The following is a 14,376-nucleotide window of genomic DNA, read 5'->3' as shown; positions in this document are numbered from 1 at the left end:
ACAATAAAAATTATTTATTATCACAAAGAAAATGTATTTATTGTTATGAAAAGAAGTATATATGATACAAGGTTTAACTTATCAGAAAATTTTTACTTGAGAATCAAAACTATATATTACACAGAGGGGATTCAGCATAATATTTGCCTCGGCGACAGTAACGTACATTTCAAATAGGCTACTATATTTGAATTTTGAACTCCTTAAATACCCTTTCAGATCGATAATTATATGAATTCTTATTCATTGTTATATGACTATTTATAATGTTGATTTAAAAATTACATCAGTGGTATTTCTTCTAAATGAAAACGAGGCGACATTATTTGCGCCCTTATATTGAGAATGGGTGCTAAAGGTTTTCAATAGGACACATTTTATATGCCTCTTACAGCTTACTATGCTCAGTATTAATTAAGTATCTTGTACATAAACAAAAAGCCATCATGGTTGGAAGTCGTAACCAATGCTCACGTTCAAGTTGCTTCGATCATGAGTATGTTCCGTATTTACCGTAATACATGCATTTGCTTTTTTGATTAGATTGGCAGTTTAGGGGAGCACTAAAATATCAATACATGTAGCAAGGTTAATTAAAATCTTTTATCTCCTAAACTACAGCAATGTCCCTTATTTAAATGTAAAAGATTAGAAATGTGTTAGTCCTTTGTCCTTTCAAATTGTTGTTCATAACAAGCATACAACATTGCCTTTTATAAATGTACACTTCCTAAAAATTGACAATCACACTACTTTAAATAGTTTCCTTTATGTCCAGATCAATTCATTGACATTACCACTATCTCTGAACTCGTCACAAAAGTTGAAAAAGGTGACAGATTTAAATTCCACAACCCACAATAAAACAGAGGAAGATAAAAGTTTCTAGGTGAAGAGGTTCGAGGAATGTGAAAGATCACACTGACACACTCCAATAGGTAATATTGACACACCTGTATATAAGGCTTGGAAAAAATAAATTTACGTCTTTATTCATCAAAAGAACTATGTACAAACACATCAATTGACTTTACATATTAGGCCAAAGTTTATCAACTGTTCATTTCATGTAGTTTATCTACTTATTTATCTATGAATACATGCAATACATGATGAATATGTCAAATGGTAAATTCCGACAATAAATATTCTTATTAATAACAGGGTATAGGGTAAGTGACATGCAGAAATTGTCTTTTGTGCATCAATAACATTTATCAATACATTAAATTAAATTAGCTAAATTCTGATTAAGCATTTCTGTTGAAATACCAGTAATCCAGAGAATTAATTCATTATATAATAATATATGCAGTCTAAAGCAGGGAGCATTTTAATCTAGAGCTACAATATTACTATATAAAAAGAGAGGTAACTTTCATATATATCATCATCCACAAGTCAATGCCATATATCTACATCATCAGCATGTAATACTGTATTTACTTGATTTTCTCTTAATCAATTATAAATATTTTTGTCCCTGACTCAGATTTCATATAGATCATATATTCATTTCTTTTTGTAGCTGTAGCATTCTTTCTTCAATTATTTTTTCATCTTTTGAAAAATATTATAATAACTACAGGTACAATCAATAATTTATGATATTGGAAATAAACATTTGTAAATGTGAGAATTAATAAAAATTAAATCAAATCAATTTTACTTAGAAAAATAAACATCTTTATTAAATGAAAATGATTCTGAACTAAAAATAATTTTAATTCTCAACTTTTTATATGTCGACAAACTGAGAAGTGTAAAACTGGCTTATGGGTGTACTATTAAAATGAAATTAATATATTTTAACTGTAAAAAGTGCATTTCCATAAACAAAAACTTTAGGTTTTGGAAAAAAATAGCATAAAGTCAGGGTTGTCCCAGGGATTTCTCTGTCTATAATGATGTACTTGCCCCTTTATTTTGGTATTCCTCCTCACTCCCTGTTTGGAGAGGAATTCCATACCCCCTTCTACTCTCTTAATGTCCCCTACTACTTCAATTCTTAGTCAGTTAGTGACAACACTGAAACTGCTAAATGATTACTGCTATTGCTACCCCCCCCCCCCTTTTTCAAAAACAGTCCTGTGTCTCGGTTGTTCTTGCGAATTTATTTGAGAATTCACATATATAAAAATCAAATGGACGATGTAAAGTATATACAATTGCTAAAATAGCAATGGTTTTACAAGTATAAACTAATAAATCATTATCTATGCATGACTAGATAACAAAGGCAAAGCGGCATATGCATGAATCATAAGCTAATATCAATGAAATATTTGGAATATAAACAAATACTTAAAGTGGTTTGTATGTGCTTGGAAACATATGAACATTTACAAAATTGATGTGAATAATAATGTTACTTACCGTGACATTGTTTGAAAAACAGCTTACATTTTAAAAAGTTTTAGAATATTCAAATAAATTATGATTTATAAAACTTGTCGCTGGAGTCCGCCATTCTTTTAATTGAAGACACTTCCGGTTCTGCGCAAAACGGAAATGCGAAGATACCTTTACCTGTCCATTTATTGATCCGCGCCTTCAATCTCTTGAATCACAGAGGGGCTTTAAAATTTACGATTTTGAAGTCTTTGAAAAAAGTTATTTACTTTTATTTTATTTTATTAAACATTAATTTTATTTTATTCTATTTTAGTAAATAAAGAAATGTCTTTTCATTATGCACAAAACTTATTTTCCTGATAATTTGCTCGTATCTACTTCCTCATGTTCTTTTCCCCGGGTCAAAAATAATACATAAGCATTTCTAGCACATACATACATGTATGAAAATTTGTAAAATTCAGTGATTTCTAATATCTAAAGGATATTGTGATGTTCTTCAGTTTTCATTGTTGGAGAATATACATATTATGATATACCTCTCCCCTTTTAAGTATCCACATAGCATCGTTTTTGAAAGTGGGGGGGGGGGGGGGAGGGGCCAGCCAGAGAATTTTTTTTTACTTACTTGAAAAAGTTGACAAGCAAAAAAAAAAGGAAAATTGCCCAAACTCGAAAATCAATTTCCTTTAGTATACAGTGCCAGTGGAGGGGGGAACCTTTCACTGAACATTTCAAATAGTAAAAGTATTGTTGGGAAAAAAGTGTGGGGGAGGGTCAGGCCCCCTGCCCCCTCCCCCCCCCCTCGTTGCTACGTGCCTGTTAAGACCCTTTTTAGGAGAGAGAGAGAGAGAGAGAGAGAGAGAGAGAGAGAGAGAGAGAGAGAGAGAGAGAGAGAGACGGAACGCGTATCTCAAATGTGCATATATAAACAGAATCAACATACTTGGCAAATACATTTACATACACGTTCCAAAAGTTTTCGATTTCCAGATTTCATTTGAGTAGAGTGAGCATGATAATCCTACTGAAAAATTGTTGTGTTTCAAAACTGATGAATAATCCAACAAAACTGTGTTTGGAAATGAAATATATGGAGATAACGAACAGCATTCAAGCTCAAAAGTCCATAAAACAATACAAAATAAGAGCAGAGCAAACACGGACCTCCAAAACACCAGAGGTAGGATCAGGTGCCATAGAGGAGTGAGCATCCCCTGCCGACCGGTCACACCCGCCGTGTGACTGTGCTCCTTGTCAAGATCAGGAAATAACGAAAAAATTCGTCGTCACTTCAGTTCACAAGTGAATAATGGACTAATACTAGTAATTTGTATGAATGTTTAATTAAAGTTTTGCAATTTAAGAAAAATCTTCCAAACTATCTATAACGATCTACTCAATGATAAATTGTATTTGCTGACAAGGTCATTGTATCGACCATAGAACCTACGAAGTGATGACTTTAAACGATATTGCTGATATTCATTTTTGGAGACCAGGTCTTCCAATAATCTACAGTGTATTGAAATTCCTATGGGTACAATTTGCGCCCCCTCAATAGCCGACATATTTTTGTATTTATATGACGCAGAATGTGTTCAAAATCTTTTATGTTAAAAGAAGAATTTATCAAAAAAAGAATTACGTGAAAAAAGAAAACACTCACTATGGCCTAGATATACCGATATCCTCGACGTAAATATGTTATTTCATTATCAATATAGTTATTTCCATTTTTATGTCGACACAATGTATCCCGGTGAGCTTGAAATAAAAAAAAAAATATCAAAGAGTCTAACACACACCAGGCAAAGTTGCTATAATATTTACCATCAAGTACACGTAATTATTTTTTTGTCCAATTCAAGTTCGTATTTTGTTAATATATTACACACCCTACATAAAATATTTTAAAAGAACAAAAATCATTTCAGATAACACGTGCTTTTGTTTTTTTCCTAAAAAGATTTTTTTAACAAAAAATCTGTAGAAGTAAGATGAAAACTTTTCGATACAAATTAAGACATCTTATAAGAAGATACATTTACCTCCGATTGGGGTTATAGGTGTAGGATAAAACCAGAGACTTCCGAGTATTTCATGCCGAGTTTTAAGTAAAGGATTACATATGTGATGTATGAAAGCCCTAGCCCTCACTTTTTAAAAGTTATGGTCGAGTTTTAATTTTTTTTTAAGTACGTAGGTCTCCAAGGTCAAGATCAAGAGGTCAAATTTGGTGTTACCCAAAGAAAGATACTGTCACAAAGAATAAATTTATGAAGAATGAAAGTCCAATTTTTTACCGTTCAAAAGTTATGACCAAAGTAAAAGATTTGAATTTTTGTGTAAACGTGTGTCAAACTCCAAGGGAAAAAGATCAAATTTGGTGGTCGTGTCATAAGGAATACACATTTGAAATATGAAATTCATAGCCCACTAAAGCAAACGTTATGGGCAAGGTTAAAGTTTTTTGCGGACACACAGACAGCTAGGTCAACAGACGGACGGACGAACACAACGAAAACTACATTCCCCCGAGTCTTCGATTACGGGACATAAAAAGCAAATATGTAACACGGTATATTAATGTGATGCACTTTGTTGTCATTGTTGCTCAGTGGCATCACTTGTCAGTGAAAAATTGATACTTTTGGGTTCGATCCTTGCATAAACTTCAGAAAAGGGGTTGCTTGTCTGTTTGAATTTATTTCAGAATTTAAATAAAGTAAACTAGAATATTGATTATGTTCTCAGATACTTGCATTTGGGTCTTGGTTTATTAAGAAGTACTAGTACATATCTGAAATATAAATCTGTGATTTCTTTTCCGCCCAGATATACCCGGTATATTCTCCAACTTTCATGAATTCCACTCAAAATGATAGATCGAAAATATTTTTTTTAATAATTACAATCTTTTAATAGTCAATGACCGATTGCTACGCCACAAGACACAAGTATTTAATAGAAATTCAGTCTTGATTTGCATGTGTATATATTTAAATTAATCTGATACCAACAAACCTTATAATAAAGGTCACAGTTGTACACTATACTATATGTACATTTACATGTTTTTGTCTGACTTCAATAAAACTTGGTATCCATACATGAACTCAAAGAAACACAACTCTGAAATATACCGGTTTTTTATTCCACAACTTTAAAACATATTTAGAGCTTTTCTGTATGCAAAAGTTTTGTTTCAAAAGGATACATGAATTTCATAAATATAAATATTAAAATGAACCTCATATCAAGACTCTTACAAAAAGTTTGTGATGGGGGGGGGGGGGGGGGGGGTATTACCCCGACTTAAAAAGATCTTTATTGCAAAAAACTTAAAAAAACAATGTAGTTTTATTTTTCTCTCTTGAAGATAATGAGCTGATTTTTTGTCTTTCTCTTTTTTCATATGTACATGTACATATACAACTAAAGAGGTTTGAGATTTTGCCTTAGGTAGACTTTTGAGAAAAAAAATCCAATTAGCCTGTTTTCCTTGTTTATTCCCCCCCCTGTGTTTAATAGCAATTCATCGGTTCTCATACAGTTAAAATATGTTCCTTGTTTAGAAGTGATAGACCTGTTAAATTACTTTAAAAATTACTGTGGCCTAGATATACCGGTATCCTCGACGTAAATATGTTATTTAGTTATCAATATAGTTATTTCCATTTTTATGTCGACACAATGTATCCCGGTGAGCTTGAAATTAAAAAAAAATAGTTGAAAGATGCATGTAAACTTGGATTGGTCTTTGTGTTAGAAACCCGAATGGTTTGAAGAACGATCTAGCTAATACCTTTTAAAAAAAGACCTTCCGGGGAAAACAGTCCGGAGCAGACCAATTTTTTCTGGTTCTAAAGAAACGCTGACAATAGAAGACTGACAGCAGCTGGCAATAAAAATCTAGTAATTTAAACCAGAGCTCACTTGACACCTGTCACCGGAACTTTAGTTTACGCGTCCCCGAAGAGCTGGGTTTTGTTATTGAATTAGGAATTCAAGGATGCGTTCTCCATATTAACGACTAATTTCAGTTACGGTAATTTTTTTTTCTAAATTATGCTGATGAGGCGTATTTTTCCCACAATACTGTAGACATAACTGTACACCAGCAGTAAAAGAAGTATATAAGATCTACAAATATATAAGTATTATTGAGTGTAGCAATAAATTTAATTGTAACAGGAAAGGAGAAAATGCATGGCTGGACCGGGAATCGAACCCGGGACCCCTGTATCTCTAGTCAGGTGCTCTACCAACTGAGCTATCCAGGCCGATATCCACGGCCCAAACCATTACATTCCTCCCTCCTGGTCACGGCACCAAATCTGTAACAGGAAAGGAGAAAATGTATGGCTGGAATGACCGGGAATCTTTTTTTTAAAACCTAACTGGACCCCTGTATCTCTAGTCAGGTGCTCTACCAACTGAGCTATCCAGGCCGATATCCACGGCCCAAACCATTACATAATTAAATTATCACGTGATCATGTATGTAAATCATGTAAACAGATAAATTTATTTCAAAAGAAGTTGTCACATTTTATTAGATGAATTATAAGACCTAACGAAGGGCAAGTGGCATGAATTTTTGAGTTGAAAATAAAACGTGTAAAAAAAATTCCATATTCGATTTTAATATGTATGGTAGAGGGAGTAGGCTTTTAAAAATCAGTATTATTTGCATCTTGTGCATGTAATTCATAAAAATCAAGGTCTTATTAAAACGTGAGAGGGACATTTTTAATGATATTATCAAAATTGAAATGACTGAGGCTTGCTTTTTTTTTTAACCTAACTGTAACACTTGCCCATCATCTTGATCATGTCAAACCCCGAGAAGATGCAGTGTCATTTAGACTCATTATATTCAACATCTTAGATGTAACTATAAAAGTTATTTTGCACCAGATATTTACTTAGAGGACCTTGCAATGTAAAACAGAACCCCTTTACAATTACAAATATTTTAAATGTGATTCTCATTTAATAAATATCATGCTAACATGTAATTTATGAAAAATAGATGACTTAAGATCTAAATTTTAATTTTCTGATTTCAGGCATTGAGCACCAACAGTTTATGAGAAGAAATGATGACATAAAAGAAAATCTTGACTTATTCCTGTTAAGACAGGATTCAAACTTGAAGAAGCAAGCCTGCTGAAAATAACAACAGATATTCAGCCTTTCTTCGAACATGAATCTCAATTGTGTTAATCATATTATGCCTGTTAAGAAAGTTAACCTATGTAAGGTGGTGGAGAGAATTAACAACTTTCTGCTTCCAAGTAAGTACAAATGATTATCATATCTAAAATAATGTATGTTTGATATTTATTTAATCCTCATTATCTCGAACTAAAATACTCAATGAAAATATTTCCCATGTGTGAGGATTTAAAATACCATACATGTTTATCCGATATATGTAGGTTAAATTTTTGAAAGGAAAGTGATCGACTTCAAAATCTGTCCTTATATTTCTATGGTATTTGAGATATCAATGTTGTAGAAACCAAACTTCAGCTCTTACGAGCTGTATTTTATTAAAAGATGTTTAAATGATACATTTATCTTATATTTCTATACACATAAATGTCAGAGCAATTAAAATGCACAGTTGTTTTTTATTTATGTACAATAAGTTTAAATTGCATGGATTAAAAAAAATACATATAATTTTATGTGGTCTATCTTGATCTTCACCTTCTCCCCACCCACCCCCCCCCCATCAAAATCCAATTATTTGTGTGCTTTAATCTCTATATTTTATTGATTGATTGTCAGTTTAAGTAGATAGATATATGTATATATACACATAACGCATATATAAATATATTCTCTTCCCAGCTTCCAGCCGTTCTGAATGTGTGCCATTTTATGTGGAGAACGATCAGGTGGGAATCGTCACCCCCGAGGTAGCCCTGCTATTACAGGAACATAGTGACCTGTTCACAGTTAGCAGTACCTCCATCCACCTCAGTAACAAGTATAGCACATTTGAGGAGAGGACGGAGGTCATGCGGGTATTCTTAGAATCCCTCAGAAACACCGGGAAACTCCACAGGTCACTGAAAGGATGGAGAAATGAGGTAATTAATGGTACAAAATACACAGGTACACGTACATGTTGAGGGACCATGATCACTTCTAAGCTACAGACTTAATTGTTTTATCAATAAGTAGAGTATGAAGGGAAATGATGCACACTATGCGTGTAGATATTACTCTACATCACATTACATACAGGTATTGGCTGTATATTAATAATTGATAACAGGATATTAATGAATGTGTAAACATCCACCATTTATTCAAAGACAATTGCTCTGTAACATGCACAATACACAAGTATTTATACAGCTTAATGTTTGTTGTATTTTCATTTTATCTTGAGTTTCGTTGAGAAAAGATCACATGAAATTTAAAATTAAAAAGACATATGTGTTTATATTATAAAGACTTTAGTATTTTTGTGTTGTATTTAAATGTATAATTATTTTTACAATATTTAAAAAAACAATGCATTTTTATTTTCTTTGAGAGACACCCAGTAGATATAAGCTGACAGCTCTTTTTTACAGTCTCTTGATTTTTTTTGTATTAGAGCATAATTTTTATACTTGGTTGAAATCTTCATTTACAAGTAAAGTACTAAAAAATAATACAAGATATAGACTAAGAGCTGTTTTAATCTATGATTTGCATTTTCCCTGTATTTCAGACCTACAATATACGACACTCTATGAGTGAACCTGTTTTGTTCAAAATGGAGAGATCTGCTGCTGGTAAGTATATTGTGTAAAGGATTTTAAAATATATATTCATGGTGGCAACATGTTTCCTACTCATGTTACATCAATTAATCTTGAAGTCAAGACAAAAAAAATTTAGAGCATACATGTAATTATGAAAAAAAGTGGTATTCCAAGGTCAATTTGCCACCATGTATGCTCTTTGACATTTTGTTTGTTGCAATATCAGGATTTGCAGTACATTAACAGGATTAAAAAGCTGAAACTTGTAATGTCTTTTTGAATTTTCATGCAGTACATAAATGCAGTGTTAGATTTATAATACTTTATTCATCATGTTCATCTTGTCAATATTTTTCAGGTCCATTTGGCGTGACGACATATGGGTGTCATATAAATGGCTACACATATAAAAACGGAGAAATGATGATGTGGATAGCAAAGAGATCACCGACCAAACAGACATATCCCAATCTCCTAGACCAGATGGTAGGTTAAGTAAAGTGTCAGATAAAAGTGCTGGACTTTCTTGATGGAAAATTATCATATTCACACTTTCTACGAATTAAGGTACAAAAATTTAATATCCAGTGATTTGTTTTAAATATTTTATTAATGGTAGATTCTATTACTGGTATACACTCTGATTCGTATGAAAAATATATTCAAATAATGTACAAATTTGCATAAAAATATTTTAAAAACTACTTGACGTACCCAGGTTAGGGAGAGATAGGATGCCATTTGTTTAGTTTACATGTAAGGTACACATTTATTTAAATTATTGAACTCAGAATTTAGCACAATTTTTCTGATAAATAATTTTTGTATACATTAATATTGCATAGATTAGTGCAAAGCTTCCACATTTATAATTTGTTTAAAATAAATTATTGATGTATATATGAATTAGAAGTTAAGAAGCAGACTGAAAGGTTCTAAATTTAGATTACCATTAAAGGCACTATTATAGTGTCTTATTGTCTTAGTCCAGAGATTTTGAATTGTGTTTCTAGTAAGAAAGTAAACATATGGCTTATTGAGCGCAGAAATATAAATGAAATAAACATGTATTTTCATTGGTTTTACTATTCTAAATAAAGGCTTTTGCTGTAGGTGGCAGGGGGTCTCATGCAGTTCTGATCTGGGGTTCAGGGAGTGTGATTCATGAGGTTCTATATTAATGTTGTTATAGGTGGCGGGGGGCCTCAGTTCTGGTCTGGGATTCAGGGAGTGTGATTCATGAGGTTCTATATTTATGTTGTTATAGGTGGCGGGGGGTCTCAGTTCTGGTCTGGGTTTCCGTGAGTGTGCGGAGAAGGAATGCCAGGAGGAGGCTTCGGTGCCAGAGAAGTACCTCAAGATCCTCAAGTCTGTAGGAACCATGAGGTAATAATTTAGTTGTTCAAAAGAATATACCATTACTCAGCATTTAAATACTTGTAATAACCATGTGACAGTGTTTATAAGTTGTCTCAGAAATAGTCGCTCAGTTTGTGTGTTTTGATTGACAGCTGTATACATGAAGATGAGAGAGGCGTCCATCCAGAAGTGGAGTTTCTATTTGACCTCAAGCTTCCCGAGGACTTTGTACCTGTCAATGCCGATGGTGAAGTGCAAGAGTTTAAACTGTACCCTGTCTCAGAGGTGATTTATTATTTTTTGTATGAATTACTTGTGGATAGAAATATCAGTAATTATTCTTTCATGATAATTATTTGAAACTCTCATGTACTTCTGAAGAAAGAAGTTCTTGTGGTACTAAAAATGTTCTGAAATTTAAGTTTATTAGATTAATAAATAAGTTAATCTATATATAGCATTAAAAGTATGATTTTCCAACTTTCTTTTCAGTTACAAGATACCATTGTTCTCGATTCCTTCAAACCGAACAGTGCGGCCATTGTTTTGGACTTTTTAATACGACACAATATTATTAACCCAGACAATGGTAAGAGTAAAACCAGCATTTTTTTCCTTTTATAACTGGTAACGATAAACGTTACCATTCCCAATGCCAAAAAACATTTTGTTCCCAATTTTGAGACTAAAAATTCAAGAGCAAAAGACATTGTACAAGTTGATTATTAGTTTCACTTCTGTTTAAATCAAGAGTAAAAATACATTGTACGTCATGTAATATGGCCGAACCTGTGGTGTATACAGTATAGTGTCATACTTTTCTTGCTTCATTTTGTATAGTGTACACATTCTATACATGAATTCCAATATCTTAACTAGTGTGGATATATTTTTGTCTTTTTTTCAGAGCCTTCCTACTGTTATTTGGTGGAGATGTTACATTATCCAATACAAACTCTATTCAGGAAGCTTCCTAAAGTCATTTGATGAGTGTGCACCATTAGTTCTTAGATAACTCCTTCAAAGGCCATCGAATAAACAAAGAAAATGGTTTTATAAATCCAGTAGTTTGACAGATGTTGTCAGCATCCAGTCACCGGGAAATGATTACAGTACTATCAGAGATTTATGCCCTCTTTCACCTTTTCTGCACAGAATACTGTAACATGTTAACGATGGACTCCTAATGAGAGACTTAAGGGACCATTATTACTTATTAGTGTCTGTGGGAATCTCAATTTTTATTTTTCATCTTGCACACCTTAAAATTGAAATGATGTTGTTACTATAAGTAAGCTCATAATTTGAAGGGAACATTCTTGGAGTTGGTGTAGTAAAAATGCTGTGTAGTTTTGCATTGTTTTGACAATACCTTGCTTGGTATTTTTTTTGTCTGTGGGGCAGGATTGCCACTGTAGACATTAAACACTTTACTGTTAACATGTAAGTAGGAGTTATCAGAAAATAACTATTCATATCTTGGCAGGACCAATATGTATTAACCGTTTAAAATTGTGTTTACATTTTTTTCTGTAATCTTTATGTACTTATTTAAATCCTGGGTTGCTTTATTGATTGAAGTGCAATCTGAAAAAGAGTACCGGTATTATTAGTATTTTTTTATGTGAGGTGTCATTGTTGATATTTAATTTCACCATGGCAACTGATAATGTGCCATTGGAAGGTAGAGTAGAATGCTTCTGAACTTGACTTAATTTGTGTTGTTTTAAAAAGGATTTATATTCTTGATTTATCAATTTGTTAAATATATTGAAAAAGATGTTTTGCATATCCAGGGGATTTTTCCGCCTGCAGTCTTTTATGCCCTTGCATTGGTTTTGTTTTTGTTTTCCTGGTCCTAATGTATGAATTTTGCTTTGTCTCTAAAATAAATGTGCTTGAAAATTTAGGCCCTGTCATTTCTGTTTAATATTGAGTTACATAATCAAATGAATGTAAATATAGGAATTATCTCATTTTCAACTATCCTAAAGCGAGGATGATGATATAGGAAGGACAACTCTTTAATTTATAATTTAATTCAAAAAGTCTTTAAATTTAGCTTGAAAATTAAACTTTTTCATGCAACAATTTTCATTATATGCCTCTCAATGTGCTTCAAGGTTCTTTGCAAAGCTCCATAAATCACTTCTAATTTCATATCATGTTAATAACCATTGGTATCTAAAAATGCTTTTTCGGGATAAAAATTTCTACTTTTAATTAGACCTTTCTGAGAAGTTCAAAGAACCTTGAAGCACATTGAGAGGCATATAACGAAAATTGTTGCATGAAAAGATTTAATTTTCAAGCTTCATTTAAAGACTTTTTGAATTAAATTATAAATTAAAGAGTTGTCCTTCCTGGCTGAGGGTCAGAGTCCCTTAAGGACACAACGTAAAAAAAAAAGACAAATCAGAGACAGGGATTGTGCATGACATAGTTTGCTCATGAACAGAGCTGTGTTACAATGTAAGACTTCAGTGCATGTAGTTAGTTAGTTGCGTGGCAACTTGTGTTCATATTACTCAAGGCCATGACTTTATAGATTGTATAATCTTGAATATACAGCAAAGCTCGTTTAGAACGAACACGGATATTGCGAGTTAATGGATAAAGGGAAGTTATCTTGGATCCTGAGCTTATAAATTTGACAAATTCCTTATACGTAAATAACGAATTATGGATATAGCGAAGTAATTTCACAGGTCCCAGTGAGTAAGTTATAACTGAGTTTTACTGTTTTCCTGAATGAAACATATGGAGATAAAGAACAGTATTCCAGATCAAAAGTCCATAAAAACAATACAAAATAGGAGCAGAATAAACACGGACCTCCAAAACATCAGAAGTTGGATCAGGTGCCATAGAGGAGTGAGCATCCCCTGCCAACCGATCGCACCTGGCGTGTGCTCCTTGTCATGATCGGGAAATGACAGAAACATCCGTTGTCAATTCAGTGTATAAATAATGGACTAACAATTAATGTGAAAAACGTCAGTCAGCATTTAACTCCATGATAAATTGTATTTGCTGACAAGGTCATTGTATCGACCATAAAACTGTCCAAATCCCGAGACAAGTTAATCGTGAAGTTCAGATTAGAACTTTGTAAAGCAAAGAATGTTCATTAAAGATGTACAAAGTATGATTTTTACTTTCCTTTCATTGTCTTCAAAGACTAATGAATTGTGTCCATAAGGCATTTAATGTAACCAACACCTAGTACATGTACACAAATCTCAAAATGAGACATAATCTATTTTAACTTTAACAAGCAAATTCAATGAATTGTGGAATCCCGCTTTCGGTGTCTTTGTGGGTGAGATGTCAATTTTAATGGCATATTGTGTCAAATATCAACACTGTATAAAATGTCACTCAGAAGTAATCACCAAAGTTGATTTTTTTGAAAATTAGGTCAATCGTCAAGGTCAAGGGGTCAGAAATCGTAGCATGCTCGGAAATATCTTGTCACAGGTAATGCACATGTCAAATATGAAAGCCCTATTTCTTCTCAATGAAAAGTTATAAGGAAAAATTAATATTTTTGTTAAGCATGTCAAACTTCAAGGTCACAAGATTAACAAGAGGCCCATGAGCCATATCGCTCACCTGAGCACATGGGCTAAACCAGCTCAACTTTTAAAAAGTTTACTTGGGGGATTGAATTTTCTACTACTTGAGAATGCCATATTAATAAAGCATAATGTATGACTTTGTTGTTCTTGAGAGGAAGATTTTTCCTACATATATTACTGTGTAAAAAATATTTCATTGTGACACCCCATCCCACCCCACCCTCCCTCTCCCGATATGATTTGAATAAATTTAAATCACCACAAACTGTACATGCAGATGCTTACATGTAAATTTGACTTAACAGAAT

At 32.8% G+C, this 14,376-nt stretch overlaps 2 protein-coding genes across 3 annotated transcripts in view; one reads left to right on the top strand and one right to left on the bottom strand.

The window, feature by feature from the left end:
* The window catches only part of LOC134237857 (FERM domain-containing protein 4A-like), a 54,583-nt gene extending 52,103 nt beyond the window's left edge, over positions 1-2,480 (bottom strand). Inside the window, exon 1 of the mRNA XM_062720006.1 lies at positions 2,377-2,480. The gene's annotated coding sequence lies outside the window, so the exon portion shown is untranslated. The remainder of the gene's footprint in view (positions 1-2,376) is intronic.
* A 3,695-nt stretch (positions 2,481-6,175) lies between these two features.
* LOC134237855 (uncharacterized) lies at positions 6,176-12,396 on the top strand. 2 transcript variants are annotated; one of them, XM_062719999.1, is made up of 9 exons: positions 6,176-6,400; positions 7,431-7,658; positions 8,221-8,462; positions 9,095-9,158; positions 9,487-9,614; positions 10,396-10,514; positions 10,640-10,772; positions 10,980-11,076; positions 11,395-12,396. In XM_062719999.1, the coding sequence occupies exons 2-9, from the start codon at positions 7,568-7,570 to the stop codon at positions 11,472-11,474; spliced, it is 954 nt and encodes a 317-aa protein (XP_062575983.1). In that variant the 5' UTR covers positions 6,176-6,400; positions 7,431-7,567; the 3' UTR covers positions 11,475-12,396. The 2 variants fall into 2 exon arrangements, with proteins under 2 accessions (XP_062575983.1, XP_062575982.1); XM_062719998.1 differs by having other exon boundaries at positions 6,176-6,406.
* Positions 12,397-14,376: the final 1,980 nt, after the last annotated feature.

The sequence above is a fragment of the Saccostrea cucullata genome, unplaced genomic scaffold (genome assembly GCF_032062105.1).
Source record: "Saccostrea cucullata isolate Sc308-1 unplaced genomic scaffold, CSIRO_AGI_Scuc_v1 ctg348, whole genome shotgun sequence".
Classification (NCBI taxonomy): Eukaryota; Metazoa; Mollusca; class Bivalvia; order Ostreida; family Ostreidae; genus Saccostrea; species Saccostrea cuccullata.
This window is presented reverse-complemented; position numbering and strand designations above follow the sequence as displayed.